Below are 12,279 nucleotides of genomic sequence, written 5' to 3' on the forward strand. Positions count from 1 at the left end.
CCCTAACCCCTAACCCTAACCCCTAACCCTAACCCCTAACCCCCCTAACCCTAACCCTAACCCCTAACCCCTAACCCCCCTAACCCCTAACCCCAACAGGAACCCCTTGTAACCCCTAACCCCTAACCCCTAACCCCCGTCTCGGTACTTAGCAGAAGCTTTTTCAAATCTTTGAGGTTTTATGTTGCCAATACTTAATTTCACATTTCTTTATCAATGTTTTTCCGAGAGTAAATAGCTCTCGCCATTTTTCAGCCTCCGGAATCGCATCCGGGAAATTCCGGAGGAATTCCGGATCTCCGGGAGCCATGCTTTGTTAGAGACTCTGCGGTTGTATGGCCCAACGCGGGACAAAGAGCCGTGCCGTGGCCCTCGTTGCTCTACTGAACGAGCTGGTCAGCCCTGATGCTAGCTCATCACTAGGCATCTAGTTCGTGTCAAGCATAATGCAGTACGTAGTGTAAGTGTACCCCATTGCATCGTGTCAAGTGCAATCTGTCTCTCGACTACACAATCCTGCAACTTGATTGTAGAACATGTCATCACAACAGTTGTACAACACGACTACCACGAAGCCATCCCCAGGCTGGTTTACAGGATGACTTGCAATGTTCGCACTTCAAAACCTCTAAAAGACAGGTCTACCTGTATCGACTCATCGTCCCCTTGCCTCCATTGCGGTTCCAACTCGTCCGACATTGTCTCCTCTAGGATATTGACCCATCGCATAGATTTAGCAATTATACCCGAACTATTGTTTGCGCGAATCAGCCCAAGACAGCTTCAACTGGTTGCAATGTATCAAACTCACATTCTTAGTACTCCTCTCGCTTTCGCGCCCTGGCTCTCGAACATTCTCAAGATTACCGACGTTTTTCCTTCCTTGCTGTCATCTTCTCCACGTTTGACGGTGTCGAGAATCACGGTTTGACCTTGATCGCCTAAGATATGGAACTGGATCTTTTGGAGGCTGTCTAACGAGTAGTTGGCCACCTTTCTCTGATATAATTCGTTGGTGAACCTCATCGCATCTTTGTAAGCTCCACTTTCGACAAATCTGTCACGGTGAGGTATGATAGCAAATGAGAACTCATGCTCCCCTTGATCTTGCTCTGGATCTGGTGCGGTAGCCGACCGTAATAATGACAGTCTAGTGCAATATGACATTAGATTTTCCCTTACAAGCATTACTACAGAGACTCACCTCATGGTATTGCCCTCCACGGCATAACCGTATTTGAAGGTACTAGCGATCGTCACACCGTACCCAGGTTCACTCAAATCACCAAACATATGACCGCAGACTTCAAACTTAGCCTGTTCGATGGTGGTGTTCCGATGAGTCGGTCTTTCAACTAAACCGTACTGTGTACCATACGTAGCATTAGGAGCGTGGATATCGACGGGAAGCGCGACTATCACGTTTGTGCTTAGCGTAGGTACTTCTTTCGTAGCACAGTTGTAAATGCTCACATTTCAAGAATTTGTGCTTTTCGTGCCAATCGGCGTTCACTTGGACTCTGATGGACGACCTGACAGAATCAGAAGTGGTCGTGTCGAGAGAGAACTAATCAGCACCTACGTTAGTATGAATAGCATAGCTAGCGCATTCGACACATCACACTCTCACCTTGAGAGTGACCTTGCTATTTCCGAAACTGCTCTCAGCGACGATAGAAGCCCTCAGTGGACCCTGTTCTCCTATTGACACCTTGTCGAAAAGAAGAGTGGTTGCGCAATCGAGATGATATATTTCGGTATCCCAAGCGTCATACGCTAATGGGAAGTCTTCGTATAACATTAAGCCACCTGTCTCCGCTCCAGGTCCAGCTAGTATAAGTTCGCGGTTTAATATCCGATCTATTAAACTGGTGATACGTCCTTGCGAAATGGTAAATTTGAGATGAGCATTGGATAAAACAAAGGAGTCTCCCAGCTGTTCAACGACAGGTGATGTTGAATCTGGTGTCGATATGAGTTGGCCGATGCCTGATTCATTCATTTGAACCAGCCCAAGCCAGCCATCCGCAAGGTCTTTCTGCGTAGTGAAAGCCTCCGAATCGCTTGAACCATCCGTAATTCGTATGACTTCTGTCCTTGGCTGTCGAATTGGATCGAGGATCACCACAGACTCCTCAGCCGTGGTCCTACTCCCATTAGCCATAGATGAGTCGGGAATCAGGGCACACAAAGCCTGTTCCAGCAACTTTTCTGTTTGGGCTGAACGTCGTTCGTAGATAGCTAAAGCATCGTCTATCACCATACGGATACTTGTCCCGGGAAGGACATCATGAAACTGATTAAGCAGTACATCTCGCCAGATATCCTCTAGCTCGTCCCTGTGTTACCTTGATCAGTATGTGTATATCGCATGGTTTGCACGGGGTTAACGCTTACCGCGGATAGGTATAGTCATCGTTCTGCAAAGAAGCCAGAGTTGCGTAGTACTCGAGATCCCGTAAGAGTTGTTCCATCTTACGATTACCCTTCTTGATCCCTTCCTGGCTCGTGTAGGTCTGATAGCAATGGACTCTGATCAACAGCCTCTTCGAAACAACCACAGATACGATGAAAGACGTACGCCACGATGCAGTTCGAAGTACAACTCTCCTCGCCAGGTCGGAAGGAGTTTACCATTCAGCGTTTTCTGGCACAAATTATCGAAGAAGTCCGAAACTTTGCCGATCTTGAAAGAAGGCATCTCTGGATTGTGAGTCGCAGCGGACCCCAATCTTTGAAGCTAAGGGAATGTATTCAGCACTCGTGAAAAATGATAGGCACCTGGACAAAGTCACCTTGTTGAGCATCAGGGGTGTTGGACCTCCGCCTCCATCTCCGTTACCGAATAAGAGAAGGCATTCATCGGTGACACCCAAATTTTTATGTTTAGTAGCCCCTTTCACGAGTTCCTTGTAATTTCCGGCTGCGTTGTAAGTGTCCACCGGCGTCATATGTGTGAGTACTTGACTTCCATCCAAGCCTATCCAATTGAATGTCGAGTGAGGAAAGATGTTGATGTTATTCCAACTCAGCTGTTATAAGATCAGTGTTCATTGCTTCTGACCCACCATCCAGACATAATGGACGAGGTCCTCACCTTTTGGGTGAAGAAATAATCTATACCAGCCAGTCTCAAAATTTGTGGAAGAGCCGAGCAGTAGCCGAATGTATCAGGACACCAAGCTTCTTTACACCTTACACCGAATTTCTCCATGAAGTATCGCTGTCCGTACAGGTATTGACGACAAAGACTTTCTCCGGAAGGTAGCAAACAGTCGTGTTCTAGCCAAGCCCCCCCTACTGGATGGAAATGACCTGATTCGACGTGTTCAGTGACTGATTTGAATAGTGACGGATACAAGGTCTCTAGCCAGTAGTACTGTTGCGCGGAGGAAGCGGCAAAGTGGTGACTTGGGAAACGCTCAATAAGATCGATCTGCGTTGACCATGAACGAGCGATTTTCTGTTGAGTCTGACTATAAGTCCAGAGCCAAGCCGTGTCAATGTGGCTGGTACCACAAGTCAAGTGATGGTCAGTTAGTAAGTCCCGGGAATAATCAGATACAAGGTGATTGATTAGAACTCACCAATGGCCGATACCCCAAATCCTAGCATCATCACGAGCCTTGCTATCGTCTTGGTCTGCCTGTTGGTCACTTTGTTCATCTAGAGGTCCTAGGACTTCCCATCCAATCTCCCTACATTGACGTATTCTATCGTCCAGCGAACCGTCGTCGTCGTCGTCATTTACCCGCCGGAAGTGATTCATAATATCGTTGCTTGCTCGTAGAGCTCGACGCGACAAGCTTGAGCCCTCACTGTCAGGATGAGTGCCAATCTGACTGAGAATCTGAAAATCAATCTGCAATGCCCTTGCCTCTGAGCGGACAAGTACGATATCGGCGAGGGCTAGCTGGAAGAATACGTTCATCTAGTACACGATCTAGTCAGTCTTGATTTGATCTCATAGGTCATGAGCGACTCACATCTGGCTGTTGATGTCGAAAGCCATTCAGACCAAGCCCAAACATCCCATTGACCGAGATCTCTATGACACATTCATATCGACCGGCCACGACTGCTGCACGTGGGACAACGTGTTCTATCCGTCTGTCTTCCTGATCACCAGGGACCCCATCTTTACTTGAATTAGGTCCTCCTGTGATAGCTGCAATTCTGTGAGTAAGCAATCGGAACTCGTAGGAACAGTCCATGCGAGACTTACCGTGTAGCGGGTGACCTTCCGTAGTATAAATCATAGCCTCACATCCTGGATCGAATTCAACTGGCTAAAAGTCAGATTTCGGCGAAAATGAATTCGGCTATCCAGGCTACTCACAGATCACCGGCTCTTTGTACTTCTTGTAAGTATCAGGTATAATCAATTCAACAGCAAGCCAATGATTGGTCCAACTAGGTCCCAGCCAATCTCCCTTTTTGTATGTTTTCCCCACTCCAGACTTGAGTTGAGCTGTGGCTTCTTCAAATGTCGGTTTTTCCAGCCCAGGGGCAGACCATAATGTCATTCGCACATTGTCGGTGCTATCGACCCTCATACGGTCCAGAGCTGATGAGAGGTTTTGAGCTGCATAATGTCCTTCAGTGAACAGCTTCAGACGACGCTCTGTCTATTATTTGGAGCGATACAAGTTGTCGTCAGCTACTTCTGTCTCTTCATCTGGGAAAGGAAGCAAGCTCACGATATTGGGTAAGAGGGGATAAGTTACCGCTTCTGTCGTTCTCGGGTAAGCAGACATTATCAAGCGCTGGATTTTTGCGAACGATCTGCGTGAGGATAGAAGTGATGAGGTTGAAATATCACATTAGGCCATGAATACTCCAATAGCCGTCTTACTGTCAGCAGGGTCCAAGTGCAGTTGATCGAGAGTCGTACCGGTCCGATGTCCCACCCACTGGGACATCGGGCACTGGGACATCGGACCGAAGAATGGTAGTCAATCCGACATCGGGCGAATGATGGTGAAAAATTGGTAGTTCGTCCCTGCGGAATCATGAAGGTCAGAATTGGTTTTGCTGCAAAATGAGCATTGCGCAAACAAGTAAAACTGCGCACGGAACCCCAGATAACGGAATCGACTGAAATAGATGAGTTCAGGCACTGGCGTCTTTTGCATCGGTTCCTGGTGGCTGGTCTTAATATGAGCTGTCCATTCCTGTGGTCCATGTGATCTGTCCCATTTGGGATCTAGCTAATATCTCGGCCGGTCGTTCGGGTGAGATAATTTGCATTATTTTTGGTTAGCATCGTAAGCAGGATCCAAATGCGTGAGCTTAGCAAAACGGGCCGGTCGCGCCGGGCAACACGGGTTTTGAGGATGTGTCGTAACATCGTATGAATTATGCCGAACCCGCAATTTCTCTTGTCGTGACAACCTCCGATCGGATCGGTACACTGTGCAGTAGGGGTCTCCCATGAACTATGAGGGACACCAAGGATCTCCACAAAGCTACTGGGCAGAGTGTCTTATAATTAGTATATATATGCGACGGCTGTTGTTTGCGTCACGATGCGAATGCCCTCCTTATTAGTCCGAAGAACCCGTCCTTACAGTCAAAGATGAGCACCACTATTGCTTCGCCTATTGAACCAGCTGGCCAAAAGGCTCATGATGGGCATATTGACCATCTGGAGCGAAAGCATACAGTCGACCATGTTGATATCGTTGAAGAGAAGATCAACGCGGTTCAAGCCGGTCAACAAGTTCAACTCAAATCCTCCCTGGATAACCTGTCTTTTTTGCAAGCGGTGTCCACATTTCGACGGTCAATCTTGATTTGTGGTTTTGCAGGATTTGCTGCAGCTACTGATGGTGAGTGTGACTATCCAGTATAATCGATCTGCGGACATGTATGATTCGAACGATGCAGCAAGCTGACGGCCAGTTTCTGTGACCTAGGATATCAAAATCAGGTTCGTGCAATTTGCGTTTCCGTTATTCTGCTCCAGCAGATTTGAGATAACCTGACACGATATTCGGATGCGTAGATGTCCGCAAGTATTATAGCCAACAAAGGTTTTGTCAAAGAATTTGCCAAGGGCGCTAAGGCTCTAGAAGCGCCGTGGGTTTCGAGCTTCGGAGGGATCTTCAGGTAAATCTATTTTACTTGGCGACTGAAACCGTAAGCGGCACCCATGACCCTTTTGCATTTCCAGCGCTGGTCAAGTGATCGGTCAATTCACTATACCATTCATTTCCGACATGGTGGGAAGAAAAGGCGCAATGTATGTTTTTATGGTCATTTTGACGATTGTAAGTGATTTGCCGTAAGAAGGGACTGAGAAAGACGTTTATCTGACCTCGAGTCTGAATGAGCAGTCTGTCATCGTGGAATCGGTAGCCAATGTCTGGGTGGGTGGCCTTCGCTTTCCTATGACCAAGTCGTATCTGACATTGCTCGTGCTTAGTATGTTTGGACCGTTGCAAAATTAATTAGTGGGATCGGGATTGGTGCGGTTCAAGCAACTCTGCCGGTGGTAAGCCGCTGCGGCGCTGGACATTAGCAAGGGTTAGCACTTGGCTGATCAACACCTCTCTCAGTACATCAACGAGCATGCTCCCTCACAGATCAGAGGATTCCTGATCGTGGCCTATAGCTTGTGAGCGAAATTAAAAGACGTTGCTCCATGGCTGACATTGTTGTAGATGGTTCTCTCTGGGTGGGCTCATGGCCTCGGTCGCGTTGAAGGTCAGATCTGCGTCCGATCCGCTCGACTATAAGAGCCCGATCTACACGCAATTCGGTATGATCGGCTTGAGTCTTATCATATTTGTTTTCTTGCCAGAGTCTCCTTGTAAGTACTAACCTGGTAAATGTGTCACATGCACGACAACGCTTACAAAAGCTTTCATCATCTTAGGGTGGCTAGCAAGTAAAGGGAAATTCGATAAAGCTCGAGTCGTTTTGGAAAAGAAGTTTTCTGGCATTCCCAACTATGATATCGATAGCGAGCTTGCCATTATCGCTGCCACAATAGAAAAGCAACGAGAATGGGATCGCGAAGCCGCAGCAGAGGGTACTTGGGCGATCTTCAAGGGCTTGAATGGTAAACGGTTCCTTATCGGTTCGTGGCCAAAGGTGGGTACGAGTCTCTCATCTTGAATATTTTCGCGGTGTCGCTGTCTTGATCGACCGACATATTAACGCTGCATGCTTCATCAGGTCCTTCAACAATTCATCGGATTATCAGTATTTTCATCCTACTCAGCTTACTTCTTCTCTTTGGCTGGAAACAAAAACCCCTTCACAGTTACCGTCATCTTGGGTTGTGTCAGTCTGTTATCCGTCATTTTAGATGCGACACTCGTTGATAAGATAGGAAGAAGACGCATGACTCTCATCGGGTTTTCTGGTGCAGCCGCAGGCATGTTGCTTATCAGTATTGTAGGCTGCTTCGATTACGCCAACGCCAAATTGGGTGCGGTATTGGTCTTTGGCGGAGTAACAGCAAATTTCTTCAATACTTTCCAGTCTTCAACTTCTTATGCTTATCTCTCGGAGATGCCCGAGCAGAGGTTTAGGGCTAAAGCGACCGGGTGGGGTCTGGCTTACTGTAATCTGTGAGTCAGCGCTTCTCTGCGTCCAAATTCATCGAGCTAAGCTATCGCTCCTTTTCTATAGATATGCCATCCTATTCAACTTCACCGTACCCCTGATGCTGAAGGTGTGGGTCGTCAAGACCGCGTTTCTCTTTGTCGGACTAGGTATTCCGTAGGTCTTTCGCGATATATCGAGCAAGCATAGTCTATGCTAACGGTGACATTTTTAGCGGTACGATCCTCGCTTTCTTCATCATGCCCGAGTCGATGGGAAGGTCGCCAGCGGAGATCCACGAAATGTTTGTAGACAGAGTACCACTGAGAAAATGGAGAGGATACAAGACGCATGTTGAAGATGATCTCGATGCGCGGCTCGAGATTTGACGATCTAGCCTCAACATTACCCATGCTTTGAGAGGACGAAGAAGACCAAGCGAAGCTACTTGTGAGGGTGAAGAAGCGATGGGTGCCGCGGTGGTTGGCTGTGCGAAGTTGGTCTTTCAAGCGAAGGTCTGAAATGACGACCGTGTGTCCTCCGTTCTGAATATTCTCCTTTTCTGGCCTGGTTTGTAGTTCTGTTTTCTCTTTCATATCTATTGGCGACGGAGGTTACAAGTGTGCTTTTTGAGTATGAATTGATTCCCAGAAGGTCGACCTCCAGCCGGAGTCATTGTAGTCCAACTGTGACAACCCAGAAAACCTTCAAGCGTGTCAGCATCTTAGCCCTGGTCAGAAGTGAATCGAGGCGATGCTATCAGTGATCTGCAATGGACTGTCACCCTTGTGCGATCTATAGGTCCCTCGTTAGTGCGTCCCAATACCGGTTGATTGACCCTAGCAGGACCAGGATGGCGCTTGCGTTGCATGAAATGCATGCTTGCACAAAGATCTTGGGAGAACGTGTCAGACAGTCGGTAGGGCAGTCGGAGACTATGAGATCGGTGATCAGAAGATCGGCGCCGATTCTCGTCTATTCAACGTAAGACCGCGTAAGTGTGGGGTGTTGTTAGATCTCGACATGCGCTTGATGATTCTTGCCATCTACAGATCGAGGCGATCATCTTCCACTAGTCATCGCGCAGAGTCTCTCTGGCCATTGCTCCTGCCAATCGCAGTACAGCTTGTTCGGGGTCGTGATCTTCGTCGTGATGCATTGTTGATCTGCAAAGACAAAGTCAAATCGCTCGTCTCTCTATGAGATCCTAGAATTTATACTGACTCTAGTCGTGATATATATGCTCCGGTCATCTCCAAGTCCAGCTCGGCTCCAGTGTAAAGATTGTTCCGTAGCATGATTTGCAGGAAACCATTCCAGTAGGGGTCTCTCTGTGGGCGAAAAAGGAATGTCAGCGAGATGGCAGCTTTACAAGTGGAAGTTGTAAATGATCGCATTGTACGCACCCTTAACAAATTAGCATTGCCCACGACAATGAGCAGCTCCTTCGCTCTTGTTATAGCAACGTTAAATCTGGTCATGGTTATGATCTTAGCCTTGATTCCCAAGAACCTGATCTGGGCACTGACCTCTTCCTCTCATTGAATAACCCCATATTGGCTTTCCTATCATCATTCAAAAACCTCTCTCGAGACCTGACGCAACTAATGATTGTTACTCGAAACTCGGCTCCTTGATACGTCTAACCCGGGTTGCCATATCTGGGTCAGCTGAAGATATGCCCTGTGATCAACAGTCACTACTCACTTCCACGTTCCCAACATCGACCCCATGGTATCCTCTCGATCTCAGCTTCGCTCGAACTCTCCAAACTTGTTCTCGCCACGGCGTGATTACGGCGATATCGTTTTGTCTGATCCTGAGATTCGATTCAAGCAGGGATTTTACAAGACCAGCTACTGCATTTACTTCGCTACTGTTATACCACGACTACGACAATGAGCGTTCAGAATCAGTGAATAGCTATCTAAGATGGTTCAAAAGCGTAACCTACCGCCCCCTAGCAGATGAATTAGCACATAAATGGATATGCTGACAACCGGAGATGGACTCACCTCGTCGATCCAATTTTCCTCGCCTTCACAACCATGAAAAAGAATCGGTATCTTCGGGTTGGGTAAGCCCCTCCATCTCAACAGCTCAACATCCCGGGCAACTGGTATCAGAGTGTCATCGTAGAACATTGCAGCCGGTATCATCAAGATCGGAGCTATCGAGCGATAGTTCTGATATTACAAGGTCGCGTGAGCGAGTGACTCATATGAGGAGAAGTCCAGAGAAAGATTTGACCGATGAAGACATGGCTCAGATATAAGAGACAGAAAACACTCACTTGTACTAGATTGGTAAACGGGGCGAGCCATCCTGAAAGGGGATGATCGTTTCTTGAGATCTGATGACTTCGTGCGTTGGAGTGTGAAGCGTACACCTCCCTCTGGAACAATCGTTCTAGGAGTGATACCTCTAATTCTCCATCTCTAGCTTCCAACGAGGAGATGATAGGGCCGACTAGAAGACAGACGCTCAATCAGTCGTTGATAGATCATTCGAAAATAGACAAGCTTACGTTGCTGAGTGTCTCCACACAGAACTACTGTTGGATCAATTGACCGGAAACCGTTCGGTAGAGGATAAGGTATCACTACTGAAATGGGTATTGCTGTTTCGGGTTCCGAAGCTTGAGCTGCCTATGCATCAGTCAGGGATCAGTTGGTACGGTCCCTCATACGATGGCAGAGACAAGCATACCTCGTCTATCAAAAGATGCGTCCAATGCGGAATCACGTCGCGTGTTCTACCTGACTTCGACACCCGATGAAAAGTCTCCATCATCTCTGACTCTGCTTTCATCATTGTAATATTCGTTGCATTGGCTGTGACCAAAATACCTGCGTCCAAACAGGTGCAGATGATTACGCGGTATTGCATCAGCTGTGCAAAAGCAGGTATACCGAATGTATTCGAATTGTTTGAGGCGGGATTGACGTAGCAGAAGGGCAGAATCTCGCCTGGTACTTCAGCAAAGGTCCGGCTTGGATGATTAAGTCGAAGTACACTTCCTGGCTCAATGATGGGTCTCGTGTTGGTAATGGAGTCTGCATGAGACGGTAAACACAGCCGACGAGCAAGAGTGTCCGCAGCTGAATTTGAGGGCGCACATATCAGGATGTAGGAGTCAGGATGATTGAGGAGGATTTGTAAAGCAGCTTCGACCACAGTCTTGGTCTTCCCGGTCTGCAAACAGTACACGCTATCAGTGACCCCTCAAGCGGACCAGATGTCATTGCTGATTACTTCCACTTACTCCCGGTGGACCGCTGATCAGATACGGTACTCTGTGTTCTCTTGTGGTGATCTCGGATATCGCATTCTGATGTATGATGAGAAGCTTACCCCAGGGCCGTAGAGGATATAGTGTGAAGAGTATAGCTCACTTTTTGCTCATCGTTCAATCCCGAATCTATCCATCCAATTTCCGGTCGAGTACGATCACTTGTCTCGCTCTGTGCATGATGTATCTCTGGGAATAACCACCTTTGCACTATTCCAAATCCTACTCCTTGTAGTATTCCGAGAGTTCTGACCTACCCGCATCAAATTATTTGTTAGCGACATCATCAGTGTTTGTTGCGAAGAGGTGACATGTGATGAAGATTCCCGAGCAACAAACGTACAGCGTCCTGCATATCACAAACAGGCTTAACGTTCAACAGGAAGCTGATCTGACATCTGATCCCAACGATACTTCCATTTGATTCATTCTCTGAGTATTGTACATGATCTTTCTTAAGCTCAGCTTGCTCGCCGTCCAGTCCTATCAGGTGAGGAGACCGCACATAGACCCAGCTTTTCGCTTTTTCTAGCCCAACTACTTCAGCCTCTATCACGCTGTGACTAGCCAGCTGCATCTGCTGGTACAGTCCACGTATGATCATTCTATCCCCTATGTTTAGTCGGGGTGAGTCTTCACGTATACCAGGAACATATATGCGATACGTATCCTGTAGACCAGCAATGAGAAATGGTTGTATAACGGTGCATGAAAGGCGGGACCGTTGACAGTCTTTCATCAACGCGGAAAGATGGAGTGACAACAGCTCAGAGAAGTGTCTGGAATAGTAGGTAGGATCTGAGGAGGCAATATCGGACTGAAAGGGCCGGACCGAGGCCCTGGAAGGTAGATCAGATAGTATCGAAGGGCATTGTTGTGCGATCGGCAGGGGTTCAGCGAGAAGTTTGGGTGGAAATATGTCTGATGCGTAATCTGTGGGAGGACAGGACAGTGTTGGGGGAAGGTAGAAGTAGTTGGTAGGAGGTAGGAGCTGAGCAAGCCACTGGGGTGTGTATGATGTTGCCTGTCGGAGGAAGACATGGGTGGTCTCAGTAAACTTCAAGGAGAGACATATTCGAGGATTGGAAGAAGAGGGCAAGTGTCAACTTACGAATCGATCCAGACCCTGCTTCTTGATGCCATTGCCCCTTCTGGGTCCGGGTTCATCAAACAGAGGAGGTGATGGATTCTTTGATGAATTCCCATTCTTAAAAGGTCGGAACTCGTCTACCGTGTCAGGTGGAGTTAATGGAAGAGGTGGTGAAGTGAGATGAGGACGAGAGTGGAGGTCGAATTGGTTCGAGTAGGGGTGTATCTGATTTGGATGTGTCAAAGAACATATCGGTGGAACGATCTCGTGCCATGAGGGGTGGACGAAAGGCCCAGGAGTATACGACATGGCACATAGCAAGTGTATGGAGATAAGTTGAACA

The 12,279-nt window shown here is 47.7% G+C and overlaps 3 protein-coding genes across 3 annotated transcripts; 1 reads left to right on the forward strand and 2 right to left on the reverse strand.

The window, feature by feature from the left end:
* Positions 1 to 591: 591 nt before the first annotated feature.
* On the reverse strand, positions 592 to 4,757 carry I206_105139 (uncharacterized protein; the record flags this gene model as incomplete). The annotated part of the gene is made up of 14 exons (XM_070203066.1): positions 592 to 751; positions 812 to 1,150; positions 1,205 to 1,415; positions 1,474 to 1,567; positions 1,631 to 2,339; positions 2,398 to 2,516; positions 2,582 to 2,740; positions 2,796 to 3,032; positions 3,098 to 3,509; positions 3,588 to 3,931; positions 3,987 to 4,168; positions 4,226 to 4,285; positions 4,340 to 4,628; positions 4,701 to 4,757. The coding sequence occupies 14 exons, from the start codon at positions 4,755 to 4,757 to the stop codon at positions 592 to 594; spliced, it is 3,372 nt and encodes a 1,123-aa protein (XP_070059167.1).
* An 821-nt stretch (positions 4,758 to 5,578) lies between these two features.
* Positions 5,579 to 7,943, forward strand: I206_105140 (uncharacterized protein; the record flags this gene model as incomplete). Its single annotated transcript, XM_019155690.1, has 12 exons — positions 5,579 to 5,831; positions 5,919 to 5,932; positions 6,008 to 6,111; positions 6,176 to 6,272; positions 6,339 to 6,371; positions 6,428 to 6,496; positions 6,561 to 6,619; positions 6,666 to 6,814; positions 6,881 to 7,098; positions 7,183 to 7,580; positions 7,642 to 7,731; positions 7,790 to 7,943. The coding sequence occupies 12 exons, from the start codon at positions 5,579 to 5,581 to the stop codon at positions 7,941 to 7,943; spliced, it is 1,638 nt and encodes a 545-aa protein (XP_019011844.1).
* Positions 7,944 to 8,626: 683 nt separating this feature from the next.
* Positions 8,627 to 12,245, reverse strand: I206_105141 (uncharacterized protein; the record flags this gene model as incomplete). Its single annotated transcript, XM_070203067.1, has 13 exons — positions 8,627 to 8,720; positions 8,779 to 8,885; positions 8,961 to 9,027; positions 9,084 to 9,196; positions 9,262 to 9,444; positions 9,570 to 9,740; positions 9,848 to 10,023; positions 10,082 to 10,202; positions 10,264 to 10,749; positions 10,820 to 10,885; positions 10,950 to 11,099; positions 11,190 to 11,870; positions 11,958 to 12,245. 13 exons carry the CDS (start codon positions 12,243 to 12,245, stop codon positions 8,627 to 8,629), a joined length of 2,703 nt encoding a protein of 900 aa, XP_070059168.1.
* Positions 12,246 to 12,279: the final 34 nt, after the last annotated feature.

Source organism: Kwoniella pini, chromosome 7 (assembly GCF_000512605.2).
Source record: "Kwoniella pini CBS 10737 chromosome 7, complete sequence".
NCBI classification, from domain to species: domain Eukaryota; kingdom Fungi; phylum Basidiomycota; class Tremellomycetes; order Tremellales; family Cryptococcaceae; genus Kwoniella; species Kwoniella pini.